General features: G+C 43.9%; 2 protein-coding genes across 3 annotated transcripts in view; one reads left to right on the top strand and one right to left on the bottom strand.

Moving 5' to 3' along the window:
* Positions 1–13,194, top strand: part of ppm1h (protein phosphatase, Mg2+/Mn2+ dependent, 1H) — a 34,399-nt gene extending 21,205 nt beyond the window's left edge. The window contains exons 5-10 of the mRNA XM_069695318.1: positions 26–110; positions 343–461; positions 6,449–6,512; positions 8,612–8,719; positions 12,310–12,461; positions 12,799–13,194. Of these exons, the coding sequence (XP_069551419.1) occupies positions 26–110; positions 343–461; positions 6,449–6,512; positions 8,612–8,719; positions 12,310–12,461; positions 12,799–12,946 (676 nt within the window). The 3' untranslated portion in view covers positions 12,947–13,194. The remainder of the gene's footprint in view (positions 1–25; positions 111–342; positions 462–6,448; positions 6,513–8,611; positions 8,720–12,309; positions 12,462–12,798) is intronic.
* An 8,420-nt stretch (positions 13,195–21,614) lies between these two features.
* Positions 21,615–26,344, bottom strand: part of mon2 (MON2 homolog, regulator of endosome-to-Golgi trafficking) — a 36,401-nt gene continuing 31,671 nt past the window's right edge. For both annotated transcript variants that reach the window (XM_069695299.1, XM_069695300.1), the window contains 6 exons: positions 24,879–25,069; positions 24,726–24,786; positions 24,522–24,645; positions 24,029–24,236; positions 22,916–22,998; positions 21,615–22,408 (listed from right to left, as the gene is read on the bottom strand). In XM_069695299.1, coding sequence (XP_069551400.1) covers positions 22,245–22,408; positions 22,916–22,998; positions 24,029–24,236; positions 24,522–24,645; positions 24,726–24,786; positions 24,879–25,069 — 831 coding nt within the window. In that variant the 3' untranslated portion in view covers positions 21,615–22,244. The remainder of the gene's footprint in view (positions 22,409–22,915; positions 22,999–24,028; positions 24,237–24,521; positions 24,646–24,725; positions 24,787–24,878; positions 25,070–26,344) is intronic.

Genomic DNA, 26,344 nt, shown 5'->3' with positions numbered 1-26,344 from the left:
TGCTTTGTCTGCTCCTCTCCCTCAGAGCTATCATTATCCGGGCCGGGGAAGTCATTCCCATGTCAGCGGAGTTCACACCAGAGTCAGAGAGACAGCGACTGCAGTTCTTGGTAAGAGAGAACCTTCCTCAGCTCCTCTCCAGCGAGCACAGCTGTCAGGTATTAGCAGAGCTGACCTCCCCTCCTGTTGAGACACCAACTATGCTCAGCTCTGTCTCTCTTACACGGCCTGCTCTCTTTGCCAGCTTAATAGACTATGGAATTGTTTTTCCTATCCCTTGGGCATGTCACTCTTCTTCTTTTACTGTTTTTTTGTGTGTTTTTTTTTCTTTTCATATCAAAGGCCTACATGCAGCCTCACTTATTAGGAAACGAGTTTACACATCTGGAGTTCCCGAGGAGAGTGCAGAGGAAGGAGGTGGGGAAGAGGATGCTGTACCGGGACTTCACCATGTCGGGATGGTGGGTTAACTGTTGATAACTGATACATTCAAATTGTTTTGGACTGATTCGATTGACCTTCGTGTCAAAGTGAAGATATAAGGATACCGCTGTTTTGGTTTTCATTTGCTCCTTCAGTATGTGTCGGTAAATTTGGTCACTGCCTTCCTGGTAAATTATTTAATGCTAAACACAGTTGTTAAAAAAAAAAAAAAAAAAAAAAAAAAAAGCTTTTACATTTTTTACACTTTTTCCCTTGTGTCAGGTCGGATCCACTCAGGAGCCCTCTAAGAGGAATTTATGCCAACATAACTTCTGCAACCTATCCTATTATTATTGACTGATATCGTGTAATGTACCGGTTCCAAAAACAGCCCATAATATCAATCTCTGTCCTTTTCAGTGTGTGCTAAAGTGTTAAAAAAGAAGAAGCCATTCAAAGTTTCACAGTCAGAGGGAGGCCAGAAATTGTCCTTGGCATTTCTTCTTCTGCATGTGAGAAGAAGGTATGAAAGAATTTGTGGGCAAAGCAAGGAGCAAGCTCGGTATCTTACTGTGGAGAGAGATTAATAAAAAGGTCAAAGAGATAGAGGAAGATGGAGCGAGAAAGAGGGAGTAAAGAGAAAATGCTTAAACATTAATAACCAGATGGGAATGTGGAAGCAATAGAGAAGAAAAGGAGACGACCAGGGCACCAAAGAGACAAACACTGAAGGAGGGAAAGATCAGCTCCAAGTGTGTACATTTTTCCTTAAGTAGAAACTTGCTCAGAGAATAGATAATTGAATTTAATTTGTAACAAAGACTTTGATCTTCAAGTAACACAAATTAAATCATTACAAGCAGTGCTACAGCAGTAAAGCCTACAATGATCTGTGCTGGAATATCTGTTGAGATCCGACCCCGCTGTTTTGGAGCTTTTTCCAGTGGTGGAAGAAGTATTTAGATTTGCAAAAGTAACATTATTACAATAAGAAGTCCTGTGTGTATTTTTACTTGGGTTTTTACACATAAGTTTACAGTAAATAAAGTGGTAAAAAGTAAAATAAAAGTAAAATACCACTTTAAATTTGGGGAATATCGTATACCAAATCAGTTCAATTAAATTTGATTTAAATAGTACCAAATCACGATAAGTTATTTTCAGGCATTTAACACAGTGAAGTCTTTACAACAGAAACTTACATTATAGAAAGGAAGCCAACAATTCCCACGTGAGTGACAGCGCAGAGGAAAAAAAACAAACAACCTTTGACATTCAGAAAAACCTCAGACAGTGGGAGGAAAAAGTCCCGTCTGACCATCATCAGATGATATACTGTCATAAAGGGTGATCAAACGTTTTGTATGTGGAATCTTTAAATGTTCTAAGCAGCTGACCAGCTGTCATATAAAGCTATTTCAAAGTCCAAAATAGAAGAGAAACACCTTAAAATTGTGGAAGAATAAAGGATTTGAGTAAATGTATTTGGTTACATAACATCACTCTGTTTTGCTGTCGTGATTAAGTTGTTTTAGAAATTGAAATAGCTCTTTATCCTTGAAAATATTTTAGTTATGTTTTATTATGCCCTGTAGAAAATGTGCTGGATAGGTGCATTAGTGGTGGAGAGGCAGTAAGAGTTAAGGAGAAAGGAGACTGAGGACGAAGCAGGTGACTGATAAGAGATGAGCGATATTTTTTCTGACACCTCCTCCGTGCAGTTGGGTTTTGCGGCTCCGCTCGGTTAAGCGGATGTAGGTCAGCCAGTCGCTGCATTCCTTTCTGGGCCCAGAACTCTCAGCCTCTCCTCTGCCTGCCTACTGTCTCGGCAGCACAGACGGCCTGTGATGTATTTTTAATCAGGTTCTACCCATAACCCAGTTCTGCTCCAGCCTCACCCGGACTCAGTCTGGGTCTTAAATTAGTACCCTGTCAGCTGGCATGGCTGATTGCTCTGATGTGCGTGGGTGTGACTTAACTGTGCCATCTCGTATAGGTGCAGTTTGTTTGCTCTATAGGCGCAGAGGATCTGTGTTTTATGTCTCTCTGTCTGTGCACGTACATGTGCAGCCTGTGTGCCCACATGCTGTGTGTGTGTGTGTGTGTGTGTGTGTGTGTGTGTGTGTGTGTGTGTGTGTGTGTGTGTGTGTGTGTGTGTGTGTGTGTGTGTGTGGGTGTGTGGGGGTGTACGCTGGCGTCCAATTCCCTCAAAGGCATCCATGATCAAGGCTGCGCTCTAATGAAGGCATACAGGCCTTACAGCCCACCTCTCCCTCGCTGTCTTTACCGCTCCTTCCTCGGTCAGTCGGACCAGCGTGAGGGTCGTGGGCTGTGGAGTCGCAGGCTGTAATGGTGGTCGTTGTCCGGGGATGGCGGTCGGTTTTGTTTTTCCCAGAGTGATGGATGTTGAGCGGTCGGCAGTTCTCGACATGATCCACGATCAGCACGGGCAGGCAGGTGGAGGGAGGGTGGGGAAGAGGCTGGGAGAGCACAGAGAGAGGAAAGAAAAGAACAGGAGGAAAGGGAAGTTGATTGAGGCAAGCTGCAGAGATGAAAAAGGAGAGGAAGAAAAAGGTTGGTTAAGATGTAAAGATTAGAAGAAAAAAAAACATGGTGTGCTGGCTGCAAAGGAGGGCAGTGATAAATGGCTCTGCGAATGGCTCGAAAGTTGTCTCTCTTTGGTGCCCACGTCCACAGGAGAGTCTGTCCTCCCACTGATACTATAGACAATGAATGAGAGAGGAGGTAGACCAATGCACGCTTTCATCACTGTCATATAATAGTACTATACAAAAGCTGTCAGCACTAAAAGTAAAGTGAGGATGCTTCAAAGAATAATGCCATGAATAGGTTTTATGGATCTTCATTAAAAAGTGCAGTAAGTAGAAAGCAAATCAATGTTTAGTGGGCTGCTGAAATCACGGCTCTTGTCGCACGACTGTTGCTCGTCATATTACTGAGGATAGTTCATCAGGACTCTGGCTTGATGTTTTGAGTTGTTGTCATGCTGCAGAGTGAATTTAAAACTGATAGCACATTTCCCCCTTACAGAAAAAAAAAACACACACAAGTTTCTATGTTTTCCACACAGGACACATGTGATCACATGCATGACACATGTGTACCACATGTTGAAACATATGGTAACACTGGGGAAATCTGTGATTTTTTGGGGGGATTTTTTTTTTTTTACGGGAATCTACAAGTGCTTCACACATGAAAATGTTCCAAAACCACGTGTTTCCCATTGGTTAAATACATGTTTCACATGTGCACATTCACATGTGTCATGTGGACACACGAGTTGATTGATGTAATTTTTCTGTGAAGGCCCTGATGGTTATTGTATGATGGATATACATCTACAGTGCAGAAAACATTTGCACACTACCGTACAATCACTGCCTCTTTCTCCTCTGCTCCTTCTTCTGGGCTTCCTCTCTTTTTCCATTAAGCCTTTGTATCGGCATGACAGCTTGCATCTAGAGAGTCGCTGGGTCACTGCCGTTTACTCCGGCCTTGCTCTGCTCCTGAAAGCACCACTCACTCTATAAAAAAAAAAAAAAAAAAAAAAAAAGAAGCTCATCAAGGTTGGCCAAAAAGTTGATTTTAACTAACTGTCAATCGCCCCAATTTGTGTAGACTCATCCGGCGCTGACACCAACCCGCCACAATGTCACCTCAAAGGCTGTTGACAGTGTGTGTGTGTGTGTGTGTGTGTGTGTGTGTGTGTGTGTGTGTGTGTGTGTGTGTGTGTGTGTGTGTGTGTGCGCGTGCGCGCCTGGCTGTGTAAAGATGTATATAACAGCGTGTGTACAGATTGTGATGCCGAGCACGTGCTGCTAATGTTTTTCTGTCACCCCGTCTTTGCACCAAGCGGAGATTACATCACTCTTCCTCTTTCCTGTCCGTCCTTAATCACCTGCAGAGAGGATGATACAGCTCCCACCCCCCCCCATCTCCCCACCCCCACCCCACACACACACACACACACACACACACACACACACACACACACACACACACACACACACACACACACACACACACACACACACACACACACACACACACACTCTATCTCGCCCAGTTTGCTGCAATGTATCAGGCGACCGAAATGCGAAAGCACTCAGTGTTGTGGTCAAACAGTACAGCCCCTTCAGCGACTCCCCTCGCGGTTTTTGAACTCCGCGTCCCAGAGGAGGGAGCAGGTATCATAACAGGATTAATGTGTATCTTTCTCATTCTGTCACACACTTGTTATCTCGAGTCTGACAGGTTGGATTCTCTGTGAACGCACGTCTCCAGAGAGAGAGAGAGAGAGAGAGAGAGAGAGAGAGAGAGAGAGAGAGACTGTCCCCGACAGCAGGCTCTGGGGATTTCATCCTAGACATCTTTGAAATGATGACAGAAAGTGTCTCTATATTGTAGTTTTCTTTTTTAGAGACTTTTTGAAGGTCAAATACTGAAATAAAAGAAGCATATTGCAGGAGAAATAGTGTTTCTCCTCTTCGGATACATTGGGTAAGATCTCTTTTTATGGTCAGTTTTAAGTTTTACATCATCAAGCTGTAATTTTGGCTGTTTTTTTCCACACCATGAATCCTGCAAACACTTGTGAGGAAACACTTCTGTGGACTGTTTTTTTTTTGTGATGCAGCTCAGAGGAGTCTCAGGCTGCAGACTGTGTTTGTGTTTGTCCTCTCCCTGCACAGTTAAAAAAAAAAAAAGTGCTGAGTGCAGCAGAGTGGTGCTCGCCTAAGGTGGAAACATATGGTCTCTCTGAGTGGAACCAGCAGTAATGTAAAAAGCAGCCTGGTCCCCGCTAATCTTCTCCACAGCAGCTAAAATACATCGGATATGGTGTGTGTGGGGCAGGCCCAGGTCACATGATATATACAAATAACAGGTTTGTTTTCAGCTGCTTTTTGAACTAGACAACTTTTTCCGATATCTTTTACAATCAAATGCATCCTAAATTCACTTTAAAACCATTTTTTATGTCCGTTCTGAACCATCTTTCTTTCATTTCCTCCAATCTAAAGGCTACAATAAAGAATAGAATAACCTGTACTTCTAAATGTTACTTGATCCGGGTCAGGGCTAAATCAGAGCCAGAGAGAGTTTTTATTTGTAGCACCTGGTGTGAGTTGTGAATGGAAAACTTCGTCCTGGCAGCTCATCTGGAAATTGGCTCAAATTTGTAATGTTTCTGCTACAGTAAAGTCACACAGCTGTTCCTCTGAAGTGGGACTGTTCATGGATGAAAAAGTCTCAGTTTGAGCACGATTGGCGGGTTTTCTGTGCAGCAAGATTGTCAGCCGTAAAAGCAAAAAGTGTATCCCAAGACCTGGCATGAATACATAAAGTATTTTACAGTCTTCTTCCTCGTGCTGCAGCTCCGTCTGGTCCCAGTGTGAAGACGGTAAATTATTCATTAGCTGGAGAAGTTTAAACATTGCTCTGAGAACAGCAGAATGTGAACGTGGATGCTCTTGCATCATTCAGCCGGTTTTTTTTTTTTTTTACATCCAGACCTTCACACACACACACACACACACACACACACACACACACACACACACACACACACACACACACACACACACACACACACACACACACACACACACACACACACACTCACAGCTGGCGCAGACAGACAGGGGGAAAAAAAACAACAACAGTAAACCAAGAGAGTTTCATACATGCGTGTATGTCGTCTTTGTCGCTCGGGAGACTTTTACAAGATGAGTTAGAAAGAGGGAGAAAAAAAAAAAAAAAAGAGATAATTATGCTAAGGCTCTGTGTCATTCTCTGTGATGTCTGGCTGAATTTGTTTCGCTTCACCGTCTCTCTTTTTTCCTTCTAACATACTCTTCCTCTCTGTGCCAGTCGCCTCCGCAGCAGGTCCTGTGGTTGGGGGCACGGGAACGATGCAACTCCAGGGCGTGTGTGTACGCCGCCTGCCACGAACAACAACAGCAACAAAAACATTAAAGTGTCCTCTCTCTCCTCTGCGCAGGGCGTACAAGACCATAGAGGATGATGACCTGAAGTTTCCCCTGATCTACGGCGAAGGGAAGAAGGTAAGAAGCACTGGGCTCGCTGACAAGAGTTCCTCCCACGGCCTCTTGTGTGCCCGGCTCGTAATGAGAGCTCACCGGGGCACCATTAGTCAGCCCCCCCCCTCCCGCCACCATATGCAGGAGCCAGCCAGTAGAAAGCAGTCATGGCCTCTTTTTTTTTTTTCTCACAAGGATTCCCATTCTGCATCCACCTACTGCTCTAATGGACTTTGTGCTTTTGTGTCCATTAGCAGGTAAAGTGGAGCACTAACACAGCCGGAGATCAAAGGTGGGACTCCCATCTGAGGCATCCGTTAGATGGATGTAATAAAAGAAAAAGAAAAACGTATATATATATATAATTGGAGTAAAACATCAGCGGAGCAGTGACTTGCAGGAGGATCTTTTCAGCGTTTTGACACAGAACACAAAAGAAAAGGTTACGAGCTCGACACACTGTTCATGACATTTCCCTCGCTCTCAGTGAGGCGGCACATGCGGCGGTGTGCGGCATCTTGTCCTTGTTGAATTGAAAAGGTCAGAGAGGAAACACGATGGAGCTGAACGTGTTCTCACTGTGGCGACTTTCAGTTGATTACAGACAGCAGATTCCCCCTCCGACGGATGACCGGGGCAGGTGTCACGCCGCCGCGACCTCCGCCTGCAGACACATCGGGGTTTACCCCGGCGTGGCTGCCCGTGTGCCCACGTGGCGTGTCCCTCTCCCTTTGAAGTGAGACGTGGAGATGGACGGCCAGATAGGACGAGGGAGCTTTGTGTGAGGGAGAGAAACGCCAGAGCACTTCAAAGCCCGGCGTGCAGCCTGCCGGGTCCCTGCGCTCCTCAATTAATCCCAGGATGTTTCCCCCCCCCCCCCTCCCCCTCTCTCTGCTGGAGGAGCTTCAGCGCCACTTTGAAACGCTCTCCCGTCTCTCCACCTCCTCCTCCGCTCGTGTATTCCGTGCTGCATACTGATCCGAGCTTGTTTCCTGCAAGACCTCACTTGCCCTGGTACTCGCGAAGATCTCTGTACAGTAGATTCAATTAGCCCACTTCCCCAGTCCTGCGTCTGCATATCCATTTTTTAGAGGCGGCAGCGGAGATCTGTCCGGACAGGATGAGTCCAGTTTCATACAGCGTACAAATGATGGCTTGAGGTTTGAAGAAAGGCTGTAATGCTCTCACAAATGTAAAAGATGCTGACAATGAGTTTGTGTTGTTCCTTTTGCCGAAATGCTGCTCATCCAGAGAGATTCCCACTGGCAGTGTCCCGTATCTGTCAGCGAAATGTCAACAGGGCTGTGTCATGCAGGTTATTCTTTACCATCATCGGGGATAGTGCAACATCTTGAAGTGAATGCAGCATCTTCCCTTCGTCTCGGAATTCAAAATAAGGAGTATGTACACTAGAAATGTGTCAGAACTGTTTGGGTCAAATTACGTGCTCATTCATACCAACACCAGTTGTCCAAAAAAAAAAAAAAAAATCTTAAATATTCATCATGCCCACATTTTATTTTATTTTGTCAGAACTGGAAAGTTTCCACAAATCTAGTGCTTTTAAATTAAAGGATCATTTCACTCAAAACTATCTTCAAGCTCACCTACTTTATTGCTTAGATCTTTGAACATATTGACATGACAGGGCAGGAAAGCTTTTCAAACAAACCCCCTAGGTTAACCAAATATTCCACACATTTAGAAAATCAAGATTAACGGTAAAATTATAACTTAAAATTGATATCGTAAACGTGTGTTAGAGTTTCAGACTGTCTTCCCAGCTCAGCTGTGAAATTCATGATATTTCACTTTCAGATTTACCTTGAAATACTTTAAATAATCTTAACAGCTTCGAAAGTGATGATCAATTTGTAAAAAAAAAAAAAAAAAAATGTCTTTAAGACTTTCTCTGTCTCCCTCTTCAGCAAAGAAGGATGTCAGATGCTCATGTTTTTCTTCCTCTCTTCCTCATGTGCCACTCATCGGTAGAAAGCACTGAGATGAGAAGAAATGAAAATGATCATTAGAAATCCGACACTACTGAGTTTGCTGCTGCGTTGTTGTTGTTGTTGTTGTTTTTTTTGGAGGTCGTGCTTTACGTTCCTCTGATCTTTTTTCAGGCTCGCGTGCTGGCGACCATCGGTGTCACGAGAGGTCTTGGGGACCACAATCTCAAAGTGCACGACTCCAACATTTACATCAAGCCCTTCCTGTCCTGCTGCCCAGAGGTACGATCCACAAGTGACGTTTCATTGCGCTCTCCTTGAGGCAAGGGCGGTGGTGTAGAGGTTTGCGTTGTTGCAGCGAGAAGGGACAAAGTTCAGCGGGTGCGAAAACATGCAGGTCGCAACATGCCGGGGGGGCAACTCTGCATTTCCTGTAGGTGTGAACGCGAGCGTGAACGCTTGTCTGTCTCTCGCGTCGCGCCGTCAAACGGCCCAGTTTGCATCCCACCTCTCACCCAATATCAGCTGGGATAAAGTCCACCAGCCTCTCACCCAATAAGGATATGCAGTCATGTAAAAATTAGACGTAGACTCTTTGGAAATTGTTTGCTTTTTTTTCGGAATATTCGGACGAGCATATATTTGACCCTCTTTGAAACTGTGCTTTCAGATGAAGGAGATACACTTGAACAAAGCCGCGAGGAAGATGAGCTTTTAATCGACAAAAATATCAATAGATGTAGAAGCGGAGTTTTTTGTTTTGTTTTGTTTTTTGTGTGCGTTTTTCACAGAATAACCTCTTGTAGGCGTTTTGCACCTTTGGCCCCGAGTTTTTGACATCGACTTTTTCAGTTGCAAGATGTCAGAGGTTTTTTTTTTCTGCATGTCCATTTCAAATCTAGAATCATTTTATTTTCATTTGTTGTGTTTCATCTCCATCTGTAGGTAATGTTTGCTTGTCTAAATATGTAAAAAAAAAAAAAAAATCCAGCAATTTCCATGGGATGTTCTCACTTTTTCTTGTGACTGCATCTAGTGGATGGATTATGTCAGACTAAATCACAGTAGCTCATTCGCATTATTCTTGTAGTTGTAATTTTAGTTTGGTGATCTCCTTGTTTTTACTCTCCTCAAACTGTCACCTTCAACTGTCAGCTCACAATATTTATCCTCCACACGGGTTACATAAACTTGTTAATTCCCCCCCCCCAAAAAAAGGTGGGTGTTTGAGTTCACAAATACAGGATGATGAACACAAAGCACTTCTTGTGGCATGTGGACTATTGGTGAGGAAATCTGTGCCTCCTCCTCCTCCTCCTCCTCCTCCTCCTCCTCTCTGGATTTATTCCTGTGTGACTATTAAATGTCCAAAAAGTCGAGTTTCAAAGTTTCTCTTTGAAAGTAAAGTTATGTCAAATTGAGCTGAAGGGCCAAAACCTTTTGTTTATCGTTGTTAGTATTTCGACTAACAAACTCTAAACTAAAAGTATATAAATATCAGATCATTTTCATTTGAGCATTTACCGTATGCGTAGGAAAATGATGGAAATCATCAGTGGTCGTACATTAACAGTAAGCTGAGGCGGATCTTTAGTTTTATTTCACCTCATAGTCTCTGCCTGATAAAACGAGATGTTACCATGTAAAATGCCTTCGGCCGTTAGCCGTCAACGCTGCGAGCTGTGTGGTCAGCACGCGCATCAACGTCCTCCCCGCTGGCCGCTGCTCTCAAACGACTCCATTCCCTCTTAGTGTCCGCTGCACAGAGCTGCGGTAGTCACGAAGCCCACGAATCCTCTTGATCTTTAATTCATTGCCCTCTGAGTTCAGTCACAGTTCAGCCTCCTTTTTTGATGTTCCTCTGAGATGCTTGTGTTCACTTTTGTTTCAGACAGAGGATGGAAACATTACGGATAAGTGTGAGGCACAATATACCTGACTGTCAGAGCACATGTTGGACGTTAGGTGCAGGAAAACAAAACAACAACAAAAAAGCATACAAAGAAATCATTTGCGTAGGAGTTTGGAGAGTGCCCTGAAAGCCCATCCTCCACACAAGTCACGTTACAATTACTGATTTCTCTCAGGTCGGGAGTAAAAAAAAAAAAAAAAAAAAAAAAAGCTGGCCTTCGCACGTGGAGTCATAATGACATCAAATACGGGTGCCGGGTTAGAAATAAACAACTCGGGTCAGCCGCCCTTCTTCCAGAGACATTTCGTTGCTGTCGAAATCTCTGTTGAGAAATCAACTTCAAGAACTGACCGTGGATGGACACTCATTCATTTTCTCTCTTGCGAAGCTCGACTCTGCGTATGTCACGGGGGTTTACCGCAACATGGAGGCTCGTGATCTGTGCAGAGGTCATTCCACTTCCTTTACAACTACTTTTCGCAGGCGCTGTGGGCTGCGCTGTTTTCACAGTAGCCTCTGCAGTATGTCTGCTGTGAATAGGCGACTCCCCCACAGCAGCAAAGGAATTACTTGAAGCAACCAAACAAAGGCAGTCCAAGGCCACAGGGTATTAATTTTGCTGGCGATTTCAGAGTGCGTTTTGTTCAACCATAGTAATTTGAAAGATTGCTCCTCACAAGAGTTGCCACAGTAACGTGAGAACGCTGAAGAATATCTCTGAAGGATTGAAGCCATAAACAGCTTTCAGAAAAGTAGATGGAGAAAGATGTGTTAAGAAAATTAAGAAAGAAATATATTGTTTTCTCACTTACTTCAAGTATTCACTTTTAGTATTCAGTTTTAGTTCCACTTGCTCATGTTAGGCGGTGTAATAATGTATTTCTTAAAAGTAACCCACACATCACGCTAGTGGAGAGCCCTTTTTACAAAATAAAATCATATTTTATATATATATATATATATATATATATAGTTGCTTCTTACCTTTTTGCCTCTCACCCACACACATAAAAACACCAAGTGGCGGTGGAGCTGCCACGCGAGGTGCTCGCCTGTCGCTGGGGTCGTTCATGTCCTGCCCAAGGACACTTTGGCATGTGGACAGGAGGACTGAACCATTAACCCTGCCCTCAGTGAACGAGCTGCTCGCCCTGCCTGGTGAGCCACCCGTTGCTGTGAGTCCTGTTGCTTTCCGTTGATTTTTGACCTCGCTCGCCGCACCTCCGGTGAAAATGTCAGTGGGCCCTCCACTTTGACCCAGACTGGAATATCTCCGTAGCTGTTCGATGCACCGCTGTGAAACTGCACAGACAGTCACGGTCTCCAGAGGATGAAATCCCGCACGACTTTGGGGATCCCCGTCTTTTCACCTAGCACTGACAGTTGATCAAAATCGACATTTTCGGACTTAATTTAGAATACTTTAACATGCTACGCTAAGATGGTGAACATTACTTGCTAAACATAGACATGTTACCACGGTCACTGATGATTTCCAGCTGTGACCTACTCATTTACTTGCTTTGTGCATTGCATTATGGGAAAGTAACATCCATAGTCACCCCACCACAAAAATGGACCCCAGTTCGTATGTATATTGCGTTATTCGATATACTTTATTTTGAAACATTAAAAGTATGGACATATTATAAAACGTGCTAATAATTTGTATGTAGAATGAATTGAGGACATGCTGTTAGTCTTAAACTTCTCAATTTTGTGTGCACCAATGACATCAAGTATACCTCCAAAGTCACTGGGATGTACGGATGGACCTCTGATCTTACCCTCTGTGGTTAAAGATCTCCATGAGGTTCACACACACACACGCACACACACACACACACACACACACACACACACACACACACACATCTAAAAACTGTAAAAGCAGGTAGAAGTGAATCCCAGAAACAGCAAAGTCTCTCAACTCTCGCCTCTCTTCTTCCTTCGCCCTCAGGTCAGAGCTTACCCGTTATCGCAGAGCGAGCACGGAGCCGATGACGTCCTGGTGCTGGGAACTGATGGTCTGTGGGACGTCCTTTCCAACCAGGAAGTAGCTGAAGCAGTCACCTGTTTCCTGGCAAACTGCGACCCCGACGACCAGCACAGGCACGTTCGCTCGCAGCGCGCAGCTGCCTGTCAGGGCTGAACTTCCTCTCACCCCGGTCTTGTTTGGGGAAGATGAACATTGTTATCTCGTTGTAATTATGCAAATTTCCAAACGTGTAGATGAGTCATTTCTCTGATGTCGAGGAAACGCTTGTAAGACTATTAGCCGGGCGCTCTGACACTTTGTCTCCTCTGAGCTTGGTTTTAAAAGTTTTAATCTGACCGGGCAGTTGAACTCAAATATTGTGCATAATTCTTCCCTGATCAAGACCATTTATCTTATTAAATATCAGTGCAATGACTCGGCCTTAACCATTTATCTCTTTTGTTACGTCAGGTACACAATGGCAGCTCAGGACCTCGTAATGAGAGCACGAGGGGTGCTGAAGGATCGAGGCTGGAGGATAGCCAGCGACAGATTAGGCTCCGGAGATGACATCTCTGTCTACATCATCCCCCTTATGTATGGAAACAAGCAGAACTAGCCAAGCCACGAAACCACAACCACCACAGAAACATAATCCTCTGCTGTTTCCCCTCATCCCTTGTGCTCTTTTTTTTAAAGTGCTTTAGTGTGGACTTTCTCTTGAGAGGTCTAAGGTGTTCCTGGTCAGCGATGGGATTTCTGTCCAGGCTGTTTTCCCCTTAATCATCCTGAGTCGGGGTTATCTCTTTTTGTCCGGTCATTTTGTTTTTATAAAAAAAAAAAAAAAAAAAAAAAGAAAAAAAGAAACTGAATCATGAAAGGAGCTGTTGAAGAGTTAAAGTACTGATTTTTTTTTCTTTTCTGAGGAAGCCATCCTGAACTTGGTTGCGGGGCGAAGGTTGAGAGCCTGGACTCTCACGAATGAGATGGTGACGTGCATCTCAGGACTGCTGTTACTAACCAATGCACAATATTTATAAATGTGAAAATGTAGATAGTCTGACACGTAAGACATTTGATAAGTGGACACCTGTACAGTGTAAAAAAAAAACAACTAAAAAAAACCCCCTAAAGACTGCTGTCTTACAGTATATACATGAATCCTTCCTCCTCTGCTCCATGTAGGCTTTTAATTGACCCAAGTTCAGTCATCTGTAAATGTTAGTCTCCTTTTGAATGTGGACAAAAACTTGCTTCCTTTGGTATTTCACCTGTTTCTTCTAATGCTGCAGTTTCTTTTTTTTTTTTTTTTTTTTTCATTTTGCACCTTTTTTTTAATGGCAATCATAATCACTGTCAAGGAAATCTGCTTCCATTGAAACACATTTATGAAGAACACTAACAGGAGGTGTCACCTTCCAGATTATTAGATGTAACACTGCTCACAACATCTCATCATACTCTAATATCTAGTCTCGCTTTGACAGGAATTCAGATTTAAGGCAGAAGAAGTCTTTGTGTTGTACTTGTTCTCTGCCAGCCTCGTAAATGTCTTCCTTTTATCCTATTTAAGACACCTCGTCATCGTCCTCGGCTGTGTTCCAAATGGTGTACTTATGCGCTAACACACACCCTCGGTGCGTCCACACTGACATGTATGGAAGCATGCAGTGCACCAGGGGTCCTCGTACGTTGGCGCTCAGAAAACAGTCCAAACATTTAGCGTGAAATGACGGGACAGTTTGCACACGCAACGGTCGCCATCTTGGCTCCATAGCAGAAAAGGAGGAACCACCGATGCAAAGTGTTTTCATACTGCAGCATCTGAGGAAGCTGCAGCGCCAAAGTGTTTTATTTTTAAATTTCCCAAATTGCTATTTTTGATCGAGAAGTGACCGTATTTGGATGAGCTTCCTCAATCTGACTGGCAACCAGAGGACGCTATGCCCCGCCCACCAACGGGGGAAACTTGATTGCACCACAGGCCTGTCAATCAAACAGATTGACAAATCTAACCCCCCTAAAAAATAACACTTTTTGAAGTGTAATTGATAAGGGTGATTATTTATTGGATGGACCGCCAGAAAACTAATAAGAACTAGTGAATTTAGCGAATAACACCATAATGCCTCATGGGAGAAAAAAAAAATGGATTGACTTTCATTTAATTTCATGAGAAATGGGTGTCTATGGAGCCAAGAGGCTTTTTGGAGCCGACCCCTAGTGGCCCTCTGTGGTATTGCAGTTCAGGCACTTCCGCCTTGGCCTCATTTTGTTTAGACCCGGAAGCTCCGTTCACTTGTGTAAGCGGCCTATGGTGTTATCGTGTCAGAGTTGGCTGCGCGCGAGTGTGCTGAGGGAAGTGTGCCATTCGGAACACAGCCTTCTTGAAGCTGCTGTTTGCATGCTACATCAGGGTGCATCGCCACCTGCTACTCGTGCCATTATTAACTTACATTGTCATACTTTATATATGTAAACCACTCAAACCTTTCTCAGATATCTCGTCCCCATTACGATATGAATAACAGGTGCCTCTAACAATGTGACTTGCTCTGATTTTTAACTTGAAACTAATGCCGTTACGAGACTCACCATTGCTGACAAATACTCGACTCGTACCTTTTGTGTCTCTGCAATCGATCTCTGATTCAGTGGGTTTCCACATTTGAGTTCATCGATTTGACTATTTTTTTTGTTTTTTTTATCTGTACAAGTGTCTGAAGCCAGTGAAACATCGAACAGTGTAACTTAATTTAAATGTAAAAATGTAAATAGTGTTTCCAGTGGACTCCCCCTCTCCTTTACTTTTACTGTAAGTGATGTACATCTTACCGAAACCAAACCGCGTAATTTGTACCGTTTTAGAAACCTAGAAACTGTTCAGACCTGTTGAACACGACAATTTCTGACCTTGTAAGCACCTCGCTTTCCCGCATTGGACTGTTGTGTCATTTCCTAAAATAAAACGGTGTACTACTATCTGTATTGTACGCAGGGAAACCAGACACAGGATTGTGGATTGATTCAGTAGGGATGTACTTAATAGATAACTTTGCGGGGGTGAACAGAAAGATAATTAAACGCTCAAATCTCTTGGCCCAACAATAGCCGTGACAGCAAGTGGGCTTTGTTAGATGTTAAAAGCTTTTCGTGGATACAATTTTTGTTAAAGTAAAACATAAAGTCGTGATCTGCCAACGCTGACTTAAACCGCCACTTCGATGCATTTCAATTCTGTAAATACTGTGTGCAGATATTTGAATAAATGTTGTAGGAACTCCGGGCTTGAATGGGGACACTCACTCCAGGAACTGCGCAGAATAAGACCATCACATCTCCGTCAAACTGTGCCAAGTGAGTCCTGAAGCAAAATGTGGATGAAGGGTATTAGTTCACAAATAGCCTGATAGAATGATAGAAGATTTCACGGTGAGGGTGGCTGCAGGCGGCGTAACTTGACACTGAAGACACGTACACATAAAGAGAAAAGACAAGTTGACCAAAAAGAGAAAAGACAACGAGGTGCGATTCCCATTTGAAATGGTCTTTCCTTTCTGTCTCAGTTCAAGAAGTCCAAGGGCGTTAATGTAAGACAAAGAGAATTTGCACTCAAGTCCTCCTTGAGGTGAGGAGAGGTGATACCAAATACTTGAAATGCCTGAGACCAAAGATGTAAATCATATTACAGGATGAAGCCTTCATAGTCCAACATGACATGAGAATCAAATGAAAAGAAATGCATTCCAGAGGGAGCAGGAAAAGGGAAACTTGATGTTTTATTTGGCTCAACTTACATGATATATCTCCTACTCAAATGGTTCACGTGAATCTGCTTGTTAGTTTTAGTACTTAGCGGCGGCGAGGCTTTTGTTGCTGTGATTTGATTGACTTTCGACCTGAAACTGAACGTTTTTTTTCCTGCCGTGATGTGTCAAAATATCGTTCTCGCGTAAGCGGTGCGAAACAATTTCCAACTGTTGTCTTAAAAATCGCACCATCAAGGCAAATGAAAAGAGCGACGTGCTGATGAGAACTTTCTTTTTGTGCTGGGGGGGGAGGGGGGGTGGAGAGTTGGTTTCATGTAGTCCACTTGGCTTGTATCGGCGAGCTTCATCGGTGAGACTCTTTGCGCCCGAGTCCAATTCAGAGGCTCTGCTGCATGATAGTGTTTAATACGTGCGGGGAATTTGTACTGCGCTTTTAGAACAAGTTATCAAGCCTTTCCCATTCATATTATCAATCTTTTGCTATTGATGTAACACTTTCACCTCTTTATAACTTATCTTTGTCTTTTATTTCCTCATTGTATTCGATCTATTTTTTGGGGGGGGGGGGGGGGTAAAAAGGTGGCATTTGAAGTGCTAGAAATAAAGCTGAATAAGCAAAGAGGACGGCAAATAAAAGCTCAGCGTGACGACGGGGCAGCGACGCGGGGGGACGGTTTATGTTCCACCGCGTCGGCAACAATTGCATCACTTTTATGATTTATGTTACTCTGCTGCACGCGTGCAAATGGCTTCCAAGGGCACCGCGCGCACGCATCCCCTCTCTGAATGCCTTTACACACATTCAGAAGATCATACATTTGCCGTCGTGGGAGTCTCACGCTTTGGTCCTCTGCAGGAGCCGGAGGGCCATCTGGTCCCCGCAGGCCGGCGCCGTATCCTCCTCCAGCCAGGGCCAGCACTGATCTGGCACTCCTCTCCCATAGGCTCCACGCGTGTGTGTGTGTGTGTGTGTGTGTGTGTGTGTGTGTGTGTGTGCGTGTGTGCGTGTGTGCGGTCCAGATTGGATGACGGCAATGGTGACACAGTCATTCTTGTGGGTGGCTTGTTTTTCCAAGGTCGCAGCACTCCCACCCCGCCCGTGGATCGAGCTCCGAGGGAGATGCCGAGTGAGATATTCACCTCCAGTAATAGAAAAGCGACGCGGCGCAACGTGGGACGGCCGGGGCCGCAGCCTTGAGGGAGGGGGGGGGGGGGGGCAAAGGTAGTGAAAACGTCCCGTTTTTTTTTTGTACGTTTAACGTAGGTTTTTCTCCCGCATTACAAAAGAGCTCTGCCAGGAGCCACGGTTTTTCATTTCCAGTTTCGGTGTCACTGTCGATGAAAGGCGAGAAGAAAAAGAAATTAAAAAAAAAAAAAAAAAAAAAATGAGAAAACGCCCATCGCTGCTGATAAAAGTAAAATATATCCCATTTATATAATGACAGATATATAAAAGAAAAGTTAGAATAAGTCAACCGTAGTTTTTGTGTAAAAATGACAACGACAAAAAAAAAAAAAAAGCGTAGTTGCCAAATAATATCCTGTTGAATCATTTCGGCTGCACTCGGTGGTGTTGGTTATTTTCAGGCTGATGAATGATTTAGTAGAAACTTTGTGGAAAATGATTACATTTATAATTACAGTTGTAATTATAAGCAGATTATATATTTGATGGGTTCAGACTCTTAAATGAAATGCACCTATATATATATATATATATAAAAGAAAAAGCTGTGGCAGTGTGTGTGAAGGTGTTTGATACACACACACACACACACACACACACACACACACACACACACACGAAGGCTTCACTGTCCTGTCAGAACAAAGGTGCGGCTGCTTCAGCAGTGCAGCTGTGATACCCATCTGAGCGGGCAGATTTTCCACGGGGGGGGGCTCTAATTTACTGCTTTAGGGCTTCGGCTGCCTCAAGTACGATTTATCTGCAGCCCAGCTCAAACGAGAGCTTCGCTACAAGACGGATGAGAAGGACACACTTGCAGGCTGCCTCTCCGCTGCTCGCTGATCCATAGGCTGGCTCGCTTTACAGTCAGGATATGATAAATGATGTTTGGTTTTGCCCCGGAGGACGGATTAAGTGGATTTCTTACACTAGACAGACACTTATTTGAATAATGCAGACCTGTAGGACTTCCACTCAACAGGCTCTGTGGATAGCTGCAACTCTCCTCTCCGGCTTATTTACCAAGTCAGCTTTCTTCTGCCAAGACAAAGCACTCCCTCTCCGCAGCCTACGTGCATCTCTACAATGACTAGCCGGAGTAGAATTTATTGTGTAATATCAGCACAGATGCTTGTGGGCAGAGCTGTAGTGGCCCAGGATGAACATAACTCTATCATAACAAACTATCAAGTGTGGACTCATAAATATTTCATGGGAGTCTTTCTTGGAAGGTCAAAGCAGGATTCAGTCACCGGGTGAGTGGTCTGTGCTCTCATCAGGGCTGTGGGGGTCTCCGCTCAAAGACTGCAGCCCCCCCGCGCTGCTTTCATCGACCCGAGCCGGCCGGCCGGCCGGCCAATCAAAAGCTCATTACCCATTCTGGTCCCCACCCCCCATCACAAGACCCCATGACGGCCCATACTAATGTGCTACAGAGCAGCCAGATGCTGCCGGGCGGCCGAGGGCGGACCGCTAAAGATGGGCTGACATGCGCGGCGGTCGGCTCCCAGACCTCAGCGTGGACACCACGGGGTGGGGGCGGGGGCGGGGGTCAGGTCAAGCGGCGTGGACACCGCAGAGGCGCACATCACGCAAAATTTAGCAGGGAATAAACAGATTATTAGGCGGACACTTGTTTAGGTCTGCATAGACGATGCGTTCAGGTGCGGGAGGAGAGCACGCGATCCTTGTCTGATGGTATGCAGGTTTATTAACAAAGGACGCCGGCGGCGGGGTGGGGGGCGGCGGGGTGGGGTGGGGGGTAGAGCCATGAAGCCGGCCTGTATTGTAGGACACCTCTGTGGGCAGCCGGAGCCACGTCACTCCTCCTCTTGCTTGTAGCCACGGTGCTGCTGACCTACACGCTCTCTGCACTCCGCCTGGGCTTCCTGGAAAACTCCGCAAATCCATCCCATATCCAGCAATTTCTTCTTCTTTTTTTAAACGCGCATTTCAATTATTTCGACTTGCATATCAAATTACTATCCGGTACCTGCAAGCTTTCACATCCACCCTGCAAAAAAAACAACAACAACAACAAAAAAAAACAACAACAACAAAAAAACACAAGCTCAATTCAGATGCACGTTCGTGAGTCTAAATCTCACATGTAAAAATTAAAACTACGACAAAAGTGCTTTTTTTTTTTTTTTTTTTTTTTTACCCAAAAAGTCAACGACTATTTTATTCGATGAAACATGATACAAGTCGCACACGTCTCCGAAAGCAACCACAATAAATAAAAATAAATAAATAAAAAATAAAAAAGGCATTTCTTACCGTTTAAAATGACAAGTAAAAAAAAAAAAATACATCTTCCGACGTTAACGCGAGCACTTTGAATTTACCTGGAAACACCGTGTGACCGCGCGGGGAGCAGCGGGGCTTTTCTTTTTTCTTTTTCTCCCCCCTCCTCCCTCCCTCCCCCCCCATCTCTCTCTCTCTCTCTCTCTCTCTCTCGGCTGAAGTGAAAGGCACCAGCACTAGCAAGGCAGTAGCTTGCGCAGTCATCTCCATAGCGGGCAGTGTCACAACCCAACCAACAGCACAAACTACTACCTCAGCCAGTGCGTGGTCACACACAACAAAAACAAAAAAACAACAACCCCGAAGGACACACGAAGGAGAGCAGTCGAGAAGAGAGGGGGGAGGAAAAAAAAAAAATGTTAAAAAAAAAAAAAAAGGAAATAAAAATAAAAAATGTAAAAAATAGAGACACCGAAAAGCGAGAGAAATGCACCGTCTGGACTCTTCGTTCATTCCCGCAGCAGCGCGAAGCAGCTCCGTCCTCTCTCCGCTCCGCTCCTCGTCGTCTGTGCAGACTTGAAATAAGAGGGAAACCCCGCCCAAGCAGCCTCCTCCTCCTCCCCCCTCTCCCCCCCCCTCTCCTCCTCCTCCTCCTCCTCCCTCCTCCTTCCCTCCGTGCCTTCATTGCAAACCACAAAACGATCCCGTTCCCTCATATGACCCTGCTGGATAATCCCAAACTACGGCTCGGGGACCCTCCAGGAGCACTTTACATGGCGCAAAAGGGGGTGGGGGGTCCCTACAGCAGAAAGGTTGTTTTTTAATTTTTTTTTTTTTTTTTAGTTTGTACATTTGTGGGTTTGCCGTTTGTTCTTCTGCGTAGAGGTTGTTTCCGAGGTTCCCCTGATGAAACTATAACCCCACCTACTGTACAGCATTAACACTTCATACAAACACAGCCTCAACCTTCAAAATATGTGCTCAGAAATTCTCAACTGTGTTTTGATCAAATATTTCAAGGGAGGAAAAAAAAACAACCGCGATCCTTTTGCAACACCACGCTGTGTGTACTTGTGTGTACATCCATATGGGTATTTAATGTTATAGCGTTTTGGGGAATTAACAGTAAAACGATTATTATACGACAAAAATGCAGCCTTTAAGACGGAAAACAAAAGCTTCAGTCACGTTAAAATGTGATCATGTTATATTGAAATAGGACCAATACTCCGCCGATTATTTCAGTGATAATCATTTTGTCTATACAATGGCAGTGGTACACGCAAATGTATTGTTGTGCAATGTTTTGTTTCGCCGGTACATTTGTTCACTATCTCGCATGACAAAGACAAGAATGAATGTAATGTAAAATTCAAGTTGTCTTGCGCACTGTTTATATTCAATTCCTCAGTGACACATTTAGTAGAGCTTATTTCTCAGTCGGAAACTCGCCGCACTCGAGGTCCGTCACTGAGTGCGTAACGTCATTGGCCAGCCGAACGCTCCCCCGATCGCGTTTTCAAATTTCAAATCCTCTCGCATTTCTTACACGGTTCAGCAATTAACCTGGTCTTGTTTGTACGACATTTCAAAGCGTGCGTTTTGATTTGTTTTAACATAAAACTGCAAAAGGATCTATTGATGAAGGTCCTTTGGTCATTTAAAAAAAAAAAAAACATCTAGGGACCCTAATTAGAGTCCTTAGAAATATATAAAGTTGAAACAAATATAAAATTATAATAATAATAAATAAAAAAAAATTAGGGTCGAAGGGATTTATTATTTTTTTGATGTTATTATCATATTTCCCTTTAAAAGATTATCGGTTAGTCCAAAACTAAACATGGAGCACCTCGATGAAGGATGGGCTCATGCCTACAGCGATGATTTTAACAAGGTTTCGTCAATTGGAAGTTCAAATTCTAATGTTTGTTTTTGTAGAAGGACACCGGAAGTATAATTTTCGTATAAAGGGGACACCTGGGCTGATATGAAATAATCATTACAAAATGTACACAAATAATTAAGCCAAATAACCTTTTCACTGAGCATACATTGTAAGCGAGCACACTCACAGCACGGAGCTGATTGTAGAATTGTCCCATTTATTTTATACAGACACGTACATCCCTTCTCAGACGGCTGGTTAAGATGACATGGAATGTTACAGTAAGATTTGTTTTCTTGCATAAAATCCTCACTGTTGAAAATGTTGCAAAAGTCAAAGTGTTCATTTTTAAGATCAATGAAGTCCCACTTTTCTTGCATTTTTTTTTTTTTTTCTGAATTACATCATCAACACTATCACCACACACTGTACATCGATGGATCCTCTTCAGAAGAATGAAACAAACTAAACCCAGAGGCAACACTGCAATTTTTTTTTTTTTTTTTTTTTGTGGTAATTTCTTTTTTTTTTGTTCTTTTTTTTTTAAACTCTGCAGTAGTTAACAGGCGAGTGCAGCCAGTCTGTATGACAATGGAGGGGGCGAATGCGTTATCAGCTCACATGAGAAGCAGACGATGATGAAGGTCGGGGCCGTCGGCGTGGTCTGGGGCGGCCTCGGGTCTCCGTTCGCCGCGGGCGGCTTCCCGTCAGCCGCAGATGGGGCTCGCGTGGAGTTCATGTCCGTGCGCTTCACAAGCGCCACGGGGTGAGAAGACACATTCAAGATTTCTTCATTATAAAAACAAGGAGCTGAGATTGGGCCTGGTCAGGACTCCCCATTCTGGACTTTGGAGACGGGCGGCTGCATAAAGTCTTTAAAGGGCCCCAGGGCCTCCTTCAGGGCTGAGCTCACCTCGGACGAGGAGCACGTGATGCACTCTACCAGCGTGGGGTACAGGGCAATCACCTGAGCCCATGTGTTGCCATCCACTGCAGGCGGTAAACAAAAGAATGGCAGAGAAAACACAAAAGGAAGAAGCAGGGACGGGAGGGAGAGGAAGGAAAAGAATAGGAGTTGTGTTAGAAGGCAATCAAAGAAATAATTTGCTTGATGAAACTCCCATAGGCATACGGAAATGAGTTTTTCTCTGAATACAGGGCGATGTAATGCAAACATGTTGAAGGGCACTTCAAAAACCTAATTTCATAAAAGTCTCACTCCAATTTATTGCGGTTACAAAAAAAGACACACAAAAAAAAACATAATTTCTTGTAAATGACCTTGCTGGAAATGTAAACAGTTCTCCCCAGATTTAGAGATGAAACTCATCTGAAAAATGGTCCCAACTGTACACTGACACATTTATCTCAAATGAATAGATGATAGATATGCTGCCGTTACTGTTTTTTTTTTTTTTTCCTCTTTTTTTTTTTTTCTCTTTCAATGTCTGTTCGGCTCCAGGATTTATTTAATCGCCGACACAGTTTGAAACTCACCATTTTCTGGCTGTGTCTTTTTAAGTGAGTCCATCAAAGTGCTGATAGCTTTCAAGACAAAGATAATCTCTGTCACCTGTTGCCTATAAGGACAAAGACCAAAGACCTTCAATAGTTAGAAACACACGGGGAAACAATGGGAGAAGTAAAGAAGACAGGCAAAGGGTGAGCATCAACCACAAATTCAGATTTAAGGTATTTTCTATCGAAAGCATGGTTATACTTGAAATGATGAACTTGTCCATAAAAGAATGAGCTACGGTTAAACAATAAGTTCGCTGTGCAATTTAGGAAGCAGGAAATACAGACGTGTTGTCCAGAAGAACAAACAAAGTGGTGATCAAAATGATCAATGTGTAGTGAAAGCTATAGTGCAGGACTTATGGCTGAAAATAAACATCCCTCACATTCAAGGTCTTGATAAATGAGTTTACGCTTGGCCGATTAAACCTCCTGCCACCAGATCAATCTGTATTTCACGGTATACGGAGGTTTTAAATCCGGTGTCTCCGGTTTAAGCCTTTGCGGACTTGAATGGGGATAAATTATTTCAGTCGTGTCTAAACTTTCCACGTGTTATCGGACCGAATGGATCAAATTCTGTTAGTGAAATGAATCATCGCGCCAACTATTCACAGCCTTAACAGCAGTGACAGAGGTGGCTGCAGCGGCGTCTATAGCATAAGCATGTGTCAACGGGACTTTTGCAATTACTCTCGTTGGCAGAAGGGGGAGACAAAAGTTCCGCACGGCAGGTTTAACATCCATTGAATCTTTAAAAGGAAAAAAAATTAAAAAAAATAAAAAGCGTAGCAGTATTTAGCGTTTCTCCAAAAAAAAAAAAAATGGTAATTGAGTAAAACTGGCCAAGTATTGTGGTTTTGCATTGTTTACAAAAGAAAGAAAAAAAAAAAAAAGAACGATGATGGATGCACGGGTGGAGTTCAGGGTGGTCTTGGTTCTGCATGTCTAAATTTGTCAATGGTTAAAGAATATCATGAACAATCATCTGATTTCCTGATCTGTGCTAAAAACCTGCAAAACAAAACGTGTTTTAGTCCAAAGCGGGTGCGACATGTGGAATTTGACTCAGAGGTGTCGAGTGAGTCGTACCTCGGCAAGGGGCAGCGTCCACTCAACCTCTCATCCTCCACGTAGCGTCGCAGGACATCCTGGGACCTCTTGAGGAGCACGGAGAGCGCCATACGAGAGATGTAGCCCTCCTGCGGGGTAGACACCTTGTTGCTGAAGGAAAACTGCAGCAGCGTCTCGAAACACACCTTGGAGAACTCCTCCCTCATCCGCACATCTATCTCTGCCTCTGTGGGGAGAAAGCCATTTACATGTTACAATTTAGCTGACAGTGCACTTCAGGGTTAGCGCCAGGAGAGGACAGACAGGGTTTTACTGTCTTGCTCAACACATGGAGAGCTTGACGCGAGCCATTGTTGGCGAGAAGCTGCCGGGAAGGCTTTCGCAACAAACCAGTGACTTAATGGTTACAGTATGGCTCCAACACTTGGCCACCCTGCTGTCTCCATAGTGTCAGTGATACAACAAAAAACAACAAAAAAAAACACTGTTAGCTGCCAAAGCCACATATTACCTGTAAACGAGGGAGACTGAGAGTGAATGGAGCCTTTATTGAGCATTGTCATGATCTGGCCAACAAAGTCTTTGGGGATGAAATTGGCGAACGGCAAAATCTCTGTGCTGATTAACTGGACCACCTAAAGTGAAGAAGACACAAGGAAGATATTGGAAATATCCTTTTGAAATATACTACTGAATGCTAGGAACAATTATTTACCTCAACATCAATGGCTTCATTCTTCTGAAATTCCTGGATAGACAGGTTATCTGGAGGAGTGCTGTAGAAGGAAAAACCATCAGTTTACTGCAAAGAACCTCGACAACTTGCAGAATCAACATGAAGGCTTTAAAAAAACAAAAAAAACTTGACCTTTTGGTAAAAAGAAAGTCTTCAAAGGCATTGGCCAACTCTGGCCACATAGTGTCAAACTTCCCAGACGAGGCATGCTGGCGTGCCACAGGCAGTCCGATAGAAAGCACCTTAAGGAGAGATGAAACGGCGAGCTTCCAGGTGCTCTCTGACGGACAGGCGTACTTCAGACCTAATGGCATTCTTAAAGTCTTGAAAGGACAAAGAAAGACAAGGGAAAGCAAAAACAATCGATCAGGAGACAGAAGCACAGAGGAAGACCTCAGACAAATTTTCAAAACTGAGAGGAAACCTTTCACCTTTGTTTATTCCATACCGAGATATGGAACGACTTGAATTCATAGTTATTATCGAAGCAGTATATCGAGAGACATTTTTGCACTGAAGCAGCGGTCGTATTTAAGTTTCATTCTGGAAAACCAAAATAAGTAGTAAAATGCTCTTTTTGAAAAATTCCTCCTCTCAGAAAACAGCTGGGTTCCCCAAGGTTGAGATTTTAGAAGTATCGCCTTCTTGCTTTTGAGCCAAAAACAAGGGTGGGGGCAAGATTTGGGTCTGTCCACGGGGAACCTACTTAATAGCTCCTTGGAAAATTAACTCTCCTCAGTTTGGGGTTTCCTATAAACCCACGATGGGAAAAGAGCTGTTAAACGCAGGTGTCAAAACTGGGAAAAATGTGAGGCTGTCAGCTTCATGAAGCTCAGAATTTTGATGGGCTTACGTGACAAAATGTTTTACTTTAGGAGAGAGAGTATTCGGAGAATGGGTGGAAAATGTGGGGCACCAAGTGCACTTTGCATCTGAAGAAGTGATCAATACTGGGAGGTCAGAGAGAAGTCAATTGAATTTATGGACAGACTCACACCACTACCTAGTGATGTCAAAAATATAAGCACATTCACTGCGAAGGCTGGCGACTGAATTTCGATTCTTTTACGGAACCGACAGAATTGCTTCGATCAATCCGGCGTCCAAAAATGTCTTGTTTTTTTTTTTTCTTTCCAAATTTCAAAATCCCGGCTTCATCCACACTGAACCGCTACAGCGTTAAACGTACAGAGGCTCCACTTGAGCGGTACGCCGAGGAAGATAACGTCTCTCGGGTTTTAGTTTCGGTAAGAACTTCTCTGAAAACATGTTTGACCACACACCTGTCTGAGATGCGTGCGCTGCAGTAACTGGAGGCTTCTTAGTGCACAGCCAGCTCGCTGGCGTCTACCAATAGCACGAGAGGCATTTAGGGAACATCGGTAAATTGCTTCATCTCGACGTAGCTTGATTAAGAGGCTTTTAGGTGACATCTGTTAATTGCAGCTACAGGAAAAAAAAAAAACTCAACCTGGGTTACTCTCGTCCCCGCTCTTCACTGGATTCCTGGTTAACCCTGCAATACTGCTGAACTATGTAGGTTAATTATATTCATTAGAGGCTGTGAGATTTTCTGTCTAGTTTCGGGCAGCACAACA

This window comes from Brachyistius frenatus, unplaced genomic scaffold, assembly GCF_029030835.1.
Source record: "Brachyistius frenatus isolate BFR_SWC_R1_liver_20210118 unplaced genomic scaffold, ASM2903083v1 Contig_19, whole genome shotgun sequence".
Classification (NCBI taxonomy): domain Eukaryota; kingdom Metazoa; phylum Chordata; class Actinopteri; family Embiotocidae; genus Brachyistius; species Brachyistius frenatus.
Note: the sequence above shows the minus strand (reverse complement) of the source record. Positions and strands in the feature narration are given on the sequence as shown.